The sequence below is a fragment of the Anomaloglossus baeobatrachus genome, chromosome 1, assembly GCF_048569485.1.
Source record: "Anomaloglossus baeobatrachus isolate aAnoBae1 chromosome 1, aAnoBae1.hap1, whole genome shotgun sequence".
Classification (NCBI taxonomy): Eukaryota; Metazoa; Chordata; class Amphibia; order Anura; family Aromobatidae; genus Anomaloglossus; species Anomaloglossus baeobatrachus.
Genome location: NC_134353.1, coordinates 265,719,029 through 265,735,409, shown reverse-complemented (window position 1 = coordinate 265,735,409; position 16,381 = coordinate 265,719,029). Strand labels below are relative to the sequence as shown.

The 16,381-nt window shown below is 45.2% G+C and overlaps 1 protein-coding gene across 50 annotated transcripts in view; it reads right to left on the bottom strand.

Moving 5' to 3' along the window:
- Positions 1–16,381, bottom strand: part of ANK2 (ankyrin 2) — an 812,025-nt gene that overhangs the window by 344,561 nt on the left and 451,083 nt on the right. For 24 of the 50 annotated variants that reach the window (XM_075349461.1, XM_075349618.1, XM_075349517.1 and 21 more), the window contains exon 1: positions 3,806–4,054. The exons of 10 other annotated variants lie outside the window; for them this stretch is intronic. In XM_075349461.1, the coding sequence (XP_075205576.1) occupies positions 3,806–3,940 (135 nt within the window). In that variant the 5' untranslated portion in view covers positions 3,941–4,054. Of the gene's footprint in view, positions 1–3,805; positions 4,056–16,381 lie in introns of those variants that run through there. 16 more of the 50 variants (XM_075349733.1, XM_075349714.1, XM_075349791.1 and 13 more) reach the window with 3 other exon arrangements.

Genomic DNA, 16,381 nt, shown 5'->3' with positions numbered 1-16,381 from the left:
AATAATTTTACATTCTGATATACAACCATGTGATAAATGATTTTTGCTATCAAAAATCCCAAAATATCACCAATTCATACATAAAAATAAGCAAAATCGGATTTAGAAGCAGCAGGGCCACATGTCCACAGCATAGACAAAGTGGCTTGAAAGATCTTTTGTCTATGGGCTCTTTTCCACTTGTGTACGCTTCTGATGTGAGAGCATCGGAAGTGATATGCTAATGACCCTTGCTACGAGCGTCAGCCGAGGGTCATGCGACTGTGATGCGATCTTGCGATCGTATCACAGCCTTGGAGAAGAGGGAGGGAGCACTTTCTCCCCATCTCCTCTGCTGTCTGTCCCATACATCACACTGCGTACATCTGTGCGTACATCACACTGCAGTCGCATAACATGTGAGTGCAGTGCGATGTTTAACACACTCCGCTAGGCTTGTATGGGGGTGCGTGAGCCGAGACTTGCTGCAAAACACAGCGTGCTGCGACTGCACCGAGAGCACAATTCGTGTCGAGAAATAAAAGGAAAGCAGACACTGCCTCATTGATTGACACTGGTACGAGTGCAATCCGATGTTTTATTGGATCGCACTCGCACATGAAAATCGCAAGTGGAAAAGTGCCCTATATGGTAGACTGGGCTTCTATCACACTATGTCCTCTTAATATGCCATAAATGTCTATGCTGGCACACCAATGAGAAAAGTGGATGAGAACCTATTTAGCACATGATCACAAGTATGTAAATCGCATACCTGCGGCCACGTGGCCACCTGCTTAAGCTGGACATAAAGAAGAATCCTGTCAGTGTTCACATTGCTCACTGTCAGGATTCAAAAGGAATTCATGTTGAGCCTGGAAAACCTCTTTAATATAAGTTATTGTACTTTTCTACCAGTCCTAAAGCAATTAATGCAGCACAGTAAAGTCTCCTGTACATAGCTTTGACCTGTATAAGACCTTGTGTTACTGCCTAGGTTAAATGATATTAATCTAAAGGGTTTTTAAATAAGTAATGATCATATAAAGAAAGTGCACAGATTGTATAACGAAAGTATTTACAGGTATCTAAATTCTCAAGGTGACATTACAAGCTCAGACGAGCGCCTGGTATGGTGAAAGTCACCTGTGTCACCTGGAATGAAGCCGTAAATGCTTTCCATTGAATAGGCATGCATAATGTCACTGCCATTACACAGGCCTACAGGCTGAAATAACAAGAGCACATTGATCACTGGGATAAGACTGGTAACATCAGGAGCAGCACCCAGCTAATGGAAATGTCCTATAATTACCACAAGCTCCGGATCATTGCTGCTTTTACTTTTTCCAATGATAAGCATTTAATGCTCACCCCACGCAGAATTTCCATTGGGAGATTTATGGACGCAAAATCTGCAGTGTAATAAGCTGATGAAGCCTGAACAGATTTCATCCACATATTGTCTAAAAAAAGAGGTATGGAATTAACGTGGGGCAGTGAAAATTCACAAAAAAAACTAATCTTTATGGGTTTTGCTTCTTATAACTCTCAAAATCAGGAAGTTCTGGCAAGAAAACACATCTTTTCCTCTCCACAGAAGGCTTGTGTGGCCTTCTAGCGGTCACGTGGGACAAGATGTCATCATGGAAGATCGACAGGTGACCAGACAATAGAGCCTGATAATTCATACATTGCCTGTTATTTCCCAATGGGGATTAGCAGCAAAATCCCCTCCAGAATGTGTGCCTTGTAGTGCACATTGTTTCACACTACCGCACGCAATGGAAAACGGTCCACTTTTAAAACTATAGAACTATCCTACATCTCTAATTGGAGGTATTTGCTAATATTATTATTACACCTATTACATATTGGGATAGGATCTTGGAGATTGGAATATACTTCTAACTAAATACCACTGCTCTTGCCAATATGTGTCATTGTGTTAATGGCCAATATTTACCAATGGGAACAGTCACATAAGATTTAAGGTATGTGTGCACGCTGCAGATTAAGTGCAGATATTTTCGGCACCAAAAAACGCACCTTCTGGCAGAAAAACGCACACGTTTTTTGTTGCTTTTTTTGTTAAATCCATGCCCAGAAGGGCTAAAACACGCAGGAGAAAGTGCACCAACAATTGACATGCTGTAGATTTTTTCTGCACCCAAAATTGCAAGGAAAAAAAAGCAACATGTGCACAGCACTTCAGAGTTCTCATTGGCGTTGCTGGCAGAAGGATAGGCATGCAGATCTGGGCAACAAACTGCACAATAAACTGCCCCAAATCTGCAATAAAAACCTCAGCGTGCACACAGCCTAAAGGTACGTGACCACGATCAGGACCTGCTGTGGCCTGGACGCTGCGGGTCCTGACCTGCGGGTCCACAAGTCTCCTCCGCAGGAGACTGCAGCTGCTCGTGCCCATGATCCGGGCTCGGCCAGTTGCAGTCTATCTCTTCTGTTCTCCCTGCGGAAAACGCTTGTGACTCCGCAGCAAACAAATGACATGCTACAGCTTGGAAAGTTGCACCATAGGTCAGTTTACGCTGCTGGCAGTACACGAACAGTGGGCATGGGATTTCTAGAAATCCCATCCTCTATGCTTGTACTGTACACCGCAGTGTTTTGGAAGCAGCTGAAACATGCTGTGTCCAAAACGCTATGAACCCTGATCGTGGGCACGCAGCCTAAAGGGTACTTTGCACACTACAACATCGCAAGCCGATTGTAGTGATGCCGAGCGCGATAGTACCCGCCCCCGTCGCACATGCGATATCTTGTGATAGCTGCCGTAGCGAAAATTATCGCTACAGCAGCTTCACATGCACTTACCTGCCCTGCGACGTCGCTCTGGCCGGCAAACCGCCTCCTTCCTAAGGGGGCGGGTCGTGCGGCTTCACAGCGACGTCACACGGCAGGCAGCCAATAGAAGCAGAGGGGTAGAGATGAGCAGGACGTAAACATCCCGCCCACCTCCTTCCTTCCTCATTGCAGCCGGGACGCAGGTAGGAGATGTTCCTCGCTCCTGCGGCTTCACAGCGATGTGTGCTGTCGCAGGAACGAGGAACAACATCGTACCTGTCGCTGCAGCAAAATTATGGAAATGCCCGACGCTACACCGATCATACAGTTCTGACACTTTTGCGCTCGTTAATCGTAGTAAAAAGGATTCACATACTCCGATGTCGTCAATGACGCCGGATGTGCGTCACTTTCGATTTGACCCCACCGACATCGTAGTGTGCAAAGTACCCCTAAGTGTGTTTAATATATTTTTCTTTACGGACGTCCTATAGGTAAACAGTATACAGCCAGTTCCCAACAATGTCTGTCAGTAAAAGCTTCACTAAACAGGCGATGGCTCCAGAAAGGCATCAGCCGGGTTGTTATCAGAAGATAACACATTAAGGAATTGCATGTTACTAATACCCCAATACAAAAGCTTCATTACGTTACCTACCATAAAGTTATTCTGAAGGAAGGACACGAATTGTATTCCTTCGGTTAATATGCATTATTTTATATCGCTGTGTCTATAAATAAATAATATTGTTTTGAAATTTTAAATACTTAAAACCATTGAATAATTATAAATATTTTATAAAGTTACTGCAGACTGCATTATTCGTATACGTTTTGTACACTATCTATCCATCCATCTATCCATCCATCCATCCATCCATCCATCTACTTATCTATCTATCTATCCATCTATCTATCACTATCTATCTATCACTATTTATCTATCTATCTATCTATCTATCTATCTATCCCTCTATCTATCTAGTCATTTATAGATCTATGTACTTGATGTACTCACCATAGATTCCTGCTCTGATATTTCTTCAATGTTGTAGCCATAGTAGTCCAAAATTTTCTCCAAATCACTTATATTTCCAACATGCCCAATAGATTTCCCGGTGTGACATGCCTGGCAGAGTTGTACATTGCCCATCACTATTTATCCCTAAGCTATGGAGGTGTGAACGGTGTCAGACATCCATGTGCAATCCTCACAGCCGGTGTTCACTCCTTCTCTCAGCTGATCCCTCTGCTCACTGGAGTCTCTCTGGGGAGTCATCTCCAACAACTGCGGTCACCACTGAGTGACCATTTCCAATTCGGGCACTGTCTGTCTATTTTTACACCTACTAGGCCAGTTATGCATGTGAATGGCGTTAGGAGGGGGCAGCCTTTCAATACACTGCCAGCCTTCTCCGCACATGGAGTAACAGTCTGCCAGTGTGAAATGCCTCTCTGTGCATGTGAGCCCTATTGAATTACTCACTGTGGGCCATGTTTTCATTTTTTCCCCTCGCTGTCTTTCTGATTATGTAACAAATACCACTAATAGATTGCATTCTTCTACATCACAGTGCCACAAATCTATTTCATCGAAGTATTAATAAAAATAGGATGCAGTATAATTGCTACTAAATTACTACATGTACAATGTATAAAGTAAATATCAAACTAATTCCTACACATAAACCTGCTATACTATGAACCTCTCATTCTTAAAAGCCTGTTGCATACTATTAGTACACTCAAAGGGATTGGATCTGTATACATTTACACGCTCTTTCTGCCTTATAGCCTATTTTATTGCCCCACAGGTGATGATTATGCCATATTAACAAAAATAATAATAATAATTTAAGTAGTTGTTTTCTGACCTCTGAAAATACATGTAAACAATATAAAGAGGCTTTGGAATGCAATATATCCATCACCCCTGTGGAGTCACATACAGATACATATGGCATAAATAACATCAGAGGATTGTAATATCATGTTGTTTATTTGATTGTTTTTCAATAGTGGTCAACTGGAAATAATGTCAAGATGAGCAAAACTAAGGAAGGACACATCTGTACCAGGGATGAAGAAGACAAACAGCAGAGCAGTTGTTAAAGGGAACCTGTCACCAGATTTGGTGACTATAAGCTGCGACCACCACCAGTGCGCTCATATACAGCATTCTAAAATGCTGTATATAAGAGCCCAGGCCACAGTGTATAACATAAAAATGACTTTATAATACTCACCTAACGGTCGGTGCAATGCAGATGGATCAGATGGGTGTCTCCGTTCTCCGGGTGTGGCGCCTCCTCTTTCAGCCATCTTTGTCCTCCTTCTTCTGAAGCCTGGGTGCATGCCCCGTCCTATGTCATGCACACGCGCCAGCATTGAGGTCCTGCGCAGGCGCACTACAATACTTTGATCTGCACTGCTCAGGGCAGATCAAAGTGTACCTGCGCACAATCTCAATACCGGCCTGTGTGAATGACATAGGACGCGTCATGCACCCAGGCTTCAGAAGAAGGAGGACAAAGATGGACGAAAGGGGAGGCGCCACACCCGGAGAACGGAGATGCCCATTTGACCATTCTGCACTGAACCGTCCGTTTAGGTGAGTATTATAAAGTCATTTTTATGTTCTACACAGCGGTCTGGGCTCTTATATACAGCATGTTACAATTCTGTATATAAGAGTCCACTGACGGTGGCCGCAGCTTATAGTCATCATATCTGGTGACAGGTTCCCTTTAAGTCAGTAGAACTGTAAAATGAAGAGTCTTAAAGAGCTGGTTCACTACACTATAAAGGCCACATCTCTGTAAAACTGGTAGGGAAGGTTTTTTTAAAATACCTTGTTCAGCCAATTCTGCCTGTGAGCAGCACTATTGGGGTCCGCTCATCCCCATGAAGTGACCTCCCCGGGCTCCGTGACCTCTGGGATCCGGTGATGTCACATCAACTTCCAGTTGACCCGACATCACTGAGCATGGCCCCAGTCTCCCTGAGTGACTGGGCTGTGGTGGCGTTTAACCGCTCTTTACAGCCCAACGTCACAGCCCAGTATCCTGTCTGCGGCACTCTGTAGTGAAAGAGAGTGCACACAAGATCCTGGGTTGTGATCAGTGGTGAAACGTCGCAAAAGCCAGGGAGGGGTCACTTCATGGGGATGAGCGGACTGCAATAGCGCTGCTCAAAGGCAGAATTGGCTAAGCAAGGTATTTAGAAAAGGCCTTCCCTATCAGTTTTACAGAGACGTGGCCACTATTGCAGAGTAGGGAACCACCCCTTTAAGAAAAGGGATCCTGAATATACCGTCCATGCAAACTACTAACCTGAAAGTTGCAACAGTCAGATATACAGGGGGTGCCACTAAGTGTTCCCAACATATGCCACCGTATCACCAGCAGTGAGGAGGGCAGTAAAAATAACCGGCCAATATAATTCTTCAGCTTACTATGACAAAAACAATATCAAAATTATAAGGATCTTTTTATATTTTGGGGGCAAAACAGAACAAAAGGTTGAAAAAATCTAAAATCGGATTGATTCGCCATTTTCTGAGACTTACAACATTTGTATTATTTCATTGAATCAGGACTTGTTTTATTTGTTTACCTTTTCTATTGTATAAACTTCTAAATAATTTTAAAAATATTTTTTATTTTTACTCAATTTTTTTGGTCTATGGTATATAAGGAATTTGAAGACATCTGATCGCTTTTTATTATATACTGCAATACTACAGTTTATAGTTAAAGGGAAGGTATTGTGTTTTTTAATTTTTGTATTGATAATGGTGATTATGAAATCAAATACAAAATTAAATTCATTGTTTGTTTTATTTTTATTTAATTCCATTTTTACTGAAACACTGGGAGCTGCCATTTTGGATTAACGACGATTAACGTTACTCACCTCAAATACGGCAGCTCCCAATGCATTGGTTCTGATAGACAGGCTCCGACCCTATAATTAACACTGAGAATTCCCTGCTATGAGCTGGACACGCCCCCTAGGCTGTCCAGATCACAGCAGAGGGAGGAGATTGCCGCCATCTTTGTGGAGCCCACAGCGTATGCTGTATGCTGCACTTTCCCCCTGTCACACCGCTCATCATGGGGTGAGTATCGGTGTCGGGCAACAGTGATCGCACCCTAACTGATCCTGGTGTGCTGCCCCCACCTCCGCTCCCCATCCCCTGCCGCCGCACACCACCCCCTGCTCAACCACCCCCCTGCCTCCTCTCCCACACTCCCCCACCACCACCGTTACGAACAGGAATATGGGGGTAGAGATTATAGAGCATAGTATACAGTGAGGCACAGGAATACGAGGGCAGATTATGCAGTGAGGCACAGGAATATAGGGCAAAGTATATGAGGCATAGTATACAGTGAGGCACAGGAATGTGAGAACAGAGTATATGGGTCAAAGTATACAGTCAGGCACAGACATATGAGGGCAGATTATATGGGTCAAAGTATACAGTGAGGCACATGAATATGGGGAAGAGTATATGGGGCAAGGTACACAGTGAGGCACAGGAATATAGGGGTAGAGTATATGGTGCATAGTATACAGGGAGGCACAGGAATATCAGGGCAGAATATACAGTAAGCCGCAGAAATATGGGGGCAGAGTATATGGGGCATTTGTATACAGTGAGGCACAGGAATACGAGGGCAGAGTATATGGGGGCACAATATACAGTGGAGCACTGTGCCAGCTGTGCTTGGTGACACTTTAGACATATTAGGATCACTTTGTGGTCACCAACAAAATGGCTCCGCACTGTGATCCTAAACATTATTCTCTCTTATCCTTTTGGAAACACCCAGACCGGGAGGGGGAGGTGTGACATCACACACTGGAGAGCAGATTACACCCACTTTTACTGCAGATGTAATGTGAGCTAGTTCTACAGTAGTTCCACAGTAGGATTTTAGCAGCTGATCCCCCTAGTGTTTGAGAGGAAAATATCAAGTTTAAAAAAAAAAATATTTTCCTCAATAAAAACAAATAATTTCTAAACAAAACATTAATACTTTACATTTTTTCAGTTATTTAATTATTTTTTTTAATGACACCTTCCCTTTAAACTGAGAATCTTCTTTGAAGCCCAGCTGCAGGCTGGGCTTCATATAAGAACAAAAGGATCACCTTGCCAGCCATCGTAACTAGAGATGAGCGGACCCAATGAAGTTCGGTTCAGTAGGTTCGGTTTGGGACCCCAACTTGACCTGAACCTCAATGGAAGTCACTGATTGGGGGTCTCCAGCCACATTGAGCCATCCATAAACAGAGCATTTCAAGAGGAGGGCGGGATTTTTTATTTTTTGTTCACACTACCTTTGATAACACTGTGTTTACCACCCAGTGAGAGCCATTCAGAGACTGAAAGTGACTGGGGCTGAGCACTGAGTGTACCCGAGCATAGTGATGATCGATTGAGTAGTCAGCATATGTAAAGCACCCGAACTCCGAACTCTCATATTTTTTTTTTGTAAAGTTTGTGTTCGGTACCAATCCCGAATTTTGATGTTCAGGTTCGCTCATCTCTAATGGTAACCCAGTGGCATTTCAATGGTTAAACTACAGAAATCGGAGTTTGCGCACCTGCTGAGTACATTGCTGGCCTAGTTCCCAAGCTTGCGTTATACACCATCCCGAGCCCACCCGTCGTAAATACACCTTATACGGTTGCGAAGGGGTTCATTTCAGTATAAGTATTGGAGAAAATTAACATTCTCCAAATACAATTTTGACATGAGAATGATTACAGGAGTTATTTTGGGAATAATGAATGACCTCTGAATTTTTCCTTCATGCTTCTCTACTCCAGATTAGAACAGCTGAATGTAATGAAACGGTGACTGACGTTCTCAGAGCTAATGGACTGTTCAGGTATTCTGCACTCACGTAACAATGAGCGAGAAGAAACTTTGAGGCCTTGTGCGCACTGGGAAATGGAATTTTCTTGAGAAAATTCCGCATGCTCTCAAAGATTACCGCACCCGCGGTAAAAAACTGCGGGAAACCGCACCCGAAAACCGCATGCAGTTTGCCGCGGTTTGCTGCGGTTTTACCGCGGTATTATTCGCGGTATTGCCGCGTGCGGGTTGGGATGTGCTTTATTGCATTCAATGCAATAAAGCACATTGAAAAAAAAAAAAAAAAGTCATTTAATTCTGAGAGTAGATAGACAGAAGAATAGATAGAGGGATAGATAGACAGACAGAGGGATAGATAGATAGATGACAGATCGCTGCATTTCCCATGGTCGGCAGTGAGTTCACATTACCGGCCGTGGGAAATGACCGGTAATTACCTCTGCTGTCTGCTGCTTTCATTCAGTGCTGTGTCTGTGACAGTCGCGGCTGGATGTAAGCAGCGCAGGACGTCGGAGCTGTGGATTACGCCGGAGCTTTGGTGCGGGAGGGGTTAATAAAATGGTGAACGAGACTTGTTTGTTTTATTTAAAATAAAGGATTTTTCGGTGTCTGTGTTTTTTTCACTTTACTTACGGGTTGATCATGTCAGCTGTCACATAGACGCTGCCATGATCAAGCCTGGAGTTAATGGCGGTGGTCCCCCACCATCATTAACCCCTTGTATTACCTTGCTGCCACTGCTACACGGCGGCAAGAAGAGCCGGGGACACGCCGGTATTGCCGCATAATGCATGCGACAGTGCCGGGGCAGCTGCGGCTGATATTCTCGGCTGCGGGAGGTGGGAGTGAGGCAGGGGACATTAACCCTGCCCCTCTCCCTCCCCAGCCTGAGAATACCAGGCCGCCGCTGTGTGCTTACCTCGGCTGGATGGTAAATATACAGCGGAGCCCACGTTCTTTTTTTTCTATATTTCCGTTTTCTTTCTATGTGTGTTCTATGTGTCTGTGTCTATGTGTTCTATGTCTGTGATGTGTTCTGTGTCTGTGATGTGTGTGTTTACTCTCTGTACGGCTTCCTCTTCCTGTAATGACATCACTTCCCTGCAAAACCGCAGACAAGCGATGTACATTACTGGAGGTAAACCGCGAAATACCGCAGGGAATAACGCAGGAAAACGCAGTGAACCGCACAGAATTTGCTGCCTGCGTTATTCCCTGCGGGATTTCATGATTAACATTGAGTCAATGGAGTGAAATCCCGCAGCGATGTGCGGAAAAGAAGTGACATGCACTTGTTTTTGCTGCGGGATTCCCGCAGCAAAACATGCAGCTGTCAAATTCCGCCCAGTGCGCACAGGATTTTTTTTCTCCATAGGATTTGCTGGTGATTCACTGCAGAGATGTTATGAACATTTTCTGCAGCGAAACATGCAGCAAATCCGCGGAAAATCCGCGGCAAAATCCGGTAAGTGCGCACATAGCCTTACTATGAAAAGCTCAATCTGTCGCAAATTTATCAAATGCAATATATTCTTCTAATATATTCTTTACGTATAGGTCTTTAATGGTGTATGATCCCCATACATTTCATCTTAGGAAAAATGGCTCTTCTACAATAGTTATTCACACCTCTTCATCCAATTAGGATTTGTCTGTACACTGTCCTGCTCTGACAAAGAACAGAAACATATTTTGGCTATGATCCTATTGACTTTTATTGAATTATTTTGATGGTAAGTCCCAACGGTGAGCCACTGTTCCATTATTGTACATTTTTTAGATTTCAAAACCAAAATGAGGTACAATATTTGATCAAAGCCCTCAGTAAACAAGCCTTATACATGGCAATATATCTGCACTATTCTGGAAATATTGCTCAGTAAGTTAGTGTTGAGCGAGTATGCTTGTTACTACTCGGTACTCGCACGAGTATCACGGTACTCGGGCTACTCGGCGGGTACCAAGTAATTTCGCGATACTCGTGCTGTACTCGTGGTCTTCATCCCTGCATGTTGGCGCTCTTTTGAGAGCCAGCCCTCATGCAGGGATTGGCTGGCAGACCACTGCAATGCCACAGCCCTGTTAGTTGTGGAATTGCAGTGATTGGCCGGCCCGCACAGCGTGACCGAGCCTTTATACCGGCGGGCGCGCTGTGCTCTGCACACAGCCATCTCATAGTACCTGCTTTCCCCGCCCACAGGCGCCTATGATTGGTTGCAGTGAGACACGCCCCCACGCTGAGTGACAGGTGTCTCACTGCACCCAATCACAGCAGCCGGTGGGCGAGTCTATACTGTGCAGTAAAATAAATAAATAATTTAAAAAAACGGCGTGCGGTCCCCCCAATTTTAATACCAGCCAGATAAAGCCATACAGCTGAAGGCTGGTATTCTCAGGATGGGGAGCCCCACGTTATGGGGAGCCCCCCAGCCTAACAATATCAGTCAGCAGCCGCCCAGAATTGCCGCATACATGAGATGCGACAGTTCTGGGACTGTACCCGGCTATTCCCGATTTACCCTAGTGCGTTGGCAAATCGGGGTAATAAGGAGTTAATGGCAGCCCATAGCTGCCACTAAATCCTAGATTAATCATGTCAGGCGTCTCCCCGAGATACCTTCCATGATTAATCTGGAAATTACAGTTAAAAAACACACACACACCCGAAAAATCCTTTATTAGAAATAAAAAACAATAACAAAGTCCCTCATCACCAATTTATTAACCCCAACAAACCCTCCAAGTCCGGCGTAATCCACGGAACTCCAGCGTCGCGTCCAGCTCTGCTGCATGCAGGTGCCAGGAGCTGCAGAATACACCGCCACTCCGGTCAGCTTCACACAGCAACTGAGATGAGTAGCGTGATCAGCTGCTGTCAGTCAGGTAACTAACGGCCACCGCTGGATCCAGCGGTGGCCGCGATTAACCTCAGTGACAGCTCAGCTGATCGCTATACTCACCTCAGTTGCTGCGTGGAGCTGACCGGAGCGGCGGTGAGTAGCACGATCAGCTGAGCTGTCACTGAGGTTACTCGCGGCCACCGCTGCATCCACCGCTGGATCCAGGTAACCTCAGTGACAGCTCAGCTGATTGTGATACTCACCTCAGTTGCTGCGTGGAGCTGACCTGTGCTGCGGTGAGTAGCGCGATCAGCTGAGCTGTCACTGAGGTTACCAGCGGCCACCGCTGCATCCACCGCTGGATCCAGGTGACCTCAGTGACAGCTCAGCTGATCGCGCGGCTGTCTTCAGTTACTGTGTGAAGCTGACAGGAGCGGCGGTGTATTCTGCAGCTACAGTCACCTTCATGCAGCACAGCTGGATGCGACGTTGGAGGACTGTGGAGTACGCCGGACATGGAGGGTTTGTCGGGGTTAATAAATTGGTGATGAGGGACTTTGTTAGTGTTTTTTATTTCTAATAAAGGATTTTTCGGGTGTGTGTGTGTGTTTTTTAACTGTAATTTACAGATTAATCATGGAAGGAATCTCGGGGAGACGCCTGACATGATTAATCTAGGATTTAGCGGCAGCTATGGGCTGCCATTAACTCCTTATTACCCCGATTTGCCAACGCACTAGGGTAAATCGGGAAGAGCCGGGTACAGTCCCAGAACTGTCGCATATAATGTATGCGGCAATTCTGGGCGGCTGCTGACTGATATTGTTAGGCTGGGGGGCTCCCCATAACGTGGAGCTCCCCATCCTGAGAATACCAGCCTTCAGCCGTATGGCTTTATCTGGCTGGTATTAAAATTGGGGGGACCGCACGCCGTTTTTTTAAATTATTTAATTATTTATTTCACTGCACAGTATACACACACCTACCGGCTTCTATGTTTGGGTGCAGTGAGACACCTGTCACTCAGCGTGGGGGCGTGTCTCACTGCAACCAATCAAAGGCGCTGAAAGGCAGGAAAGCAGGGAATACGAGATTGTTTAATGAGCGGCCGGCTTTTTCAAAAGAGGAAAAGCCGCCGGAGTTTAGTGAACAGCTGTGCAGCGCCGCGGCAGTGATCGGGTAACGATAAGTAAGAGAGAGGGGGGAGACTGACCGACAGACTGTGAGAGGGGGACAGACAAGACAGAGAGAGACAGACAGAGCGAGACCGACCGACGGGAGATAGAATGAAAAAAAAATTGACTGACATCGCTAGTAAAAAGCACAAAACGTGCGTTTTGGACATCGGAGTGCCACACAATGTTTTACGTAAAATCTTTCATGTATTAATCTCAAAAAGTAACATACACCAGCTCTATCTCACTATTGGGTATGTGCCCTTAACATTTCCGCCATGAAAATTCATTTTGGTGTCATTTTGGAAGGTTTTCTGGTGAGTCCGTAAAAATGGCATAAAACTCGGACAAAATTGTTCACAGCTGTGACTTTTGAGTGATAAATGCTTCAAGGGGTCTTCCCTATGTTGTTGCCATGTCATTTGAGCACTCTTCTGAGACTTTTGTGACATTTTTAGGGTTTCTACATGCTGCCGGGGGTCATTTCAGAAAAATACTCGGGTCTCCCATAGGATAACATTGGGCTCGGTGCTCGGGCCGAGTACACGAGTATCTTGGGATGCTCGGCCCGAGCCTCGAGCACCCGAGCTTTTTGGTACTCGCTCATCACTACAGTAAGTACATAAATTAGCCCATAATGTTCTCACTATAGGATGTCCAAAATCAATGCAAGGTAGTGAAAATGTCACAAAATAATGATCTTTTTTCTATTTCTAGTCTTGCATCACTTATCTTATGAGAAGCTATGAAGAAAGGTAAAGAATGACATCTTTAAAGGGTGTCAGTCAGCATCTTTTTACGTATGGTAGCAGTAGAATGGCTGCATAGTTAATTGTTCTCCAATAACTAAAAAACATACGTTTTTTGTAGCGATCAAATGTGCCAGTCATTTAATGTAACAGAAAAACCATCTGCAGTTCAGGCTGGAAGGCATTTGGGGCATGTCAAAACAGCTGAAAGGAGTAGTACATATACAGTGCCTACAAGTAGTATTCAACCCCCTGCAGATTTAGCAGGTTTGATAAGATGCAAATAAGTTAGAGCCTGCAAACTTCGAACAAGAGCAGGATTTATTAACAGATGCATAAATCTTACAAACCAACAAGTTATGTTGCTCAGTTAAATTATAATAAATTTTCAACATAAAAGTGTGGGTCAATTATTATTCAACCCCTAGGTTTAATATTTTGTGGAATAACCCTTGTTTGCAATTACAGCTAATAATCGTCTTTTATAAGACCTGATCAGGCCTGCACAGGTCTCTGGAGTTATCTTGGCCCACTCCTCCATGCAGATCTTCTCCAAGTTATCTAGGTTCTTTGGGTGTCTCATGTGGACTTTAATCTTGAGCTCCTTCCACAAGTTTTCAATTGGGTTAAGGTCAGGAGACTGACTAGGCCACTGCAACACCTTGATTTTTTCCCTCTTGAACCAGGCCTTGGTTTTCTTGGCTGTGTGCTTTGGGTCGTTGTCTTGTTGGAAGATGAAATGACGACCCATCTTAAGATCCTTGATGGAGGAGCGGAGGTTCTTGGCCAAAATCTCCAGGTAGGCCGTGCTATCCATCTTCCCATGGATGCGGACCAGATGGCCAGGCCCCTTGGCTGAGAAACAGCCCCACAGCATGATGCTGCCACCACCATGCTTGACTGTAGGGATGGTATTCTTGGGGTCGTATGCAGTGCCATCCAGTCTCCAAACGTCACGTGTGTGGTTGGCACCAAAGATCTCGATCTTGGTCTCATCAGACCAGAGAACCTTGAACCAGTCTGTCTCAGAGTCCTCCAAGTGATCATGAGCAAACTGTACGCGAGCCTGGACATGATGCTTTGAAAGTAAAGGTACCTTACGAGCTCGTCTGGAATGGAGACCATTGCGGTGGAGTACGTTACTTATGGTATTGACTGAAACCAATGTCCCCACTGCCATGAGATCTTCCCGGAGCTCCTTCCTTGTTGTCCTTGGGTTAACCTTGACTCTTCGGACAAGCCTGGCCTCGGCACGGGTGGAAACTTTCAAAGGCTGTCCAGGCCGTGGAAGGCTAACAGTAGTTCCATACGCCTTCCACTTCCGGATGATGCTCCCAACAGTGGAGACAGGTAGGCCCAACTCCTTGGAAAGGGTTTTGTACCCCTTGCCAGCCTTGTGACCCTCCACAATCTTGTCTCTGATGGCCTTGGAATGCTCCTTTGTCTTTCCCATGTTGACCAAGTATGAGTGCTGTTCACAAGTTTGGGGAGGGTCTTAATTAGTGAGAAAAGGCTGGAAAAAGAGATAATTAATCCAAACATGTGAAGCTCATTGTTCTTTGTGCCTGAAATACTTCTTAATACTTTAGGGGAACCAAACAGAATTCTGGTGGTTTGAGGGGTTGAATAATAAATGACACTCTGAATAAACGTTTCACAATTTAAAAAAAAAAAAAATAAAAAAAGAAATAACATTCTTTTTTGCTGCAGTGCATTTTACACTTCCAGGCTGATCTACAGTCCAAATGTCACAATGCCAAGTTAATTCCGAATGTGTAAACCTGCTAAATCTGCAGGGGGTTGAATACTACTTGTAGGCACTGTACATGTATGGACCCCAGTATACTTCCAGCCTGGCTTTTTCATATGCAGCATCTTGTAAAGTCTTAGTACCATTTTTAGTCCATAACGGTCCCTAAGTTGAATTTAACACACTTTGTAAATGGTATTAACATGCTTAGTTTGTGTTATGAGGCACTGGGGGTATGGTGGTAGATGTCTATGATGTGTGTCCATCCCTTAGGGGTTGAACAGAGAGGGAAATGTGATGCAGTGAGGGGTATGGTGGTAAATGGGAGATATATTCCTACCAGCAAGTGCCTCTTGCACTGGTGAACAGCAGGGAGGAGCTCAGCCTCTGGCCTAGACTTTCTCTGCTACTCCAGGTTTTGGGGGCAATGCCTTGGTCGTACAATGGCAGGAGTTAAAAGGGTGGTTCACCCATATTTTTTATTGTCTAGATCGATATTATGTTGAGAAAAAATGTTTCTCTCAAATAACTTATGTTGGCAATAGTGCCTGTGAGAGGTGCTATTGCGGACCGCTGTTCCCTCCGTGACCCCCAGGCTCTGTGACCTCGGGGATCCGGTGACGTCACGTCATGTTCCGGACACGTCACATCCCTGTGGCCGGCCCCAGTCTTCCTGACTCAATGAGCTGTGGGCGGTGTTTCACCGCTTGTCACAGCTCAGCATGTCTCCTGCTTGCAGCGCTCTGCTGTGTGGGAGGAGGGAGGAGGGAGCTGATGGGCTGTGACGAGCGGTGAAACACTTCCCACAGCCCATCACTCACGGACACTGCGGCCGGCTGCGGTGTCAGGAACTTGACGTCACGTCACCGGATCCCCGAGGTCACGGAGGCCTGGGGTCACAGAGCGGGGAACAGCGGTCTGCAATAGCGCCTCTCACAGGCACTATTGCCAACATAAGGTATTTGAGAGAAACATTGTTTCTCAATATAATATGGAACTAGACAATAAAAAATATGGGTGAACCATCCCTTTAAGGGCTCGTGCGCACGTTGCGTAATTGCATGCATTTACGCTGAGTATTGCACTGCAGCGTAAATGCATGCAGCCTGCGTCCCCTGCACAATCTATGAAGATTGTGCATGAGACGTGCGCACGTTGCTTTTATGAACGCAGCGGTTTGGGTGCTAAA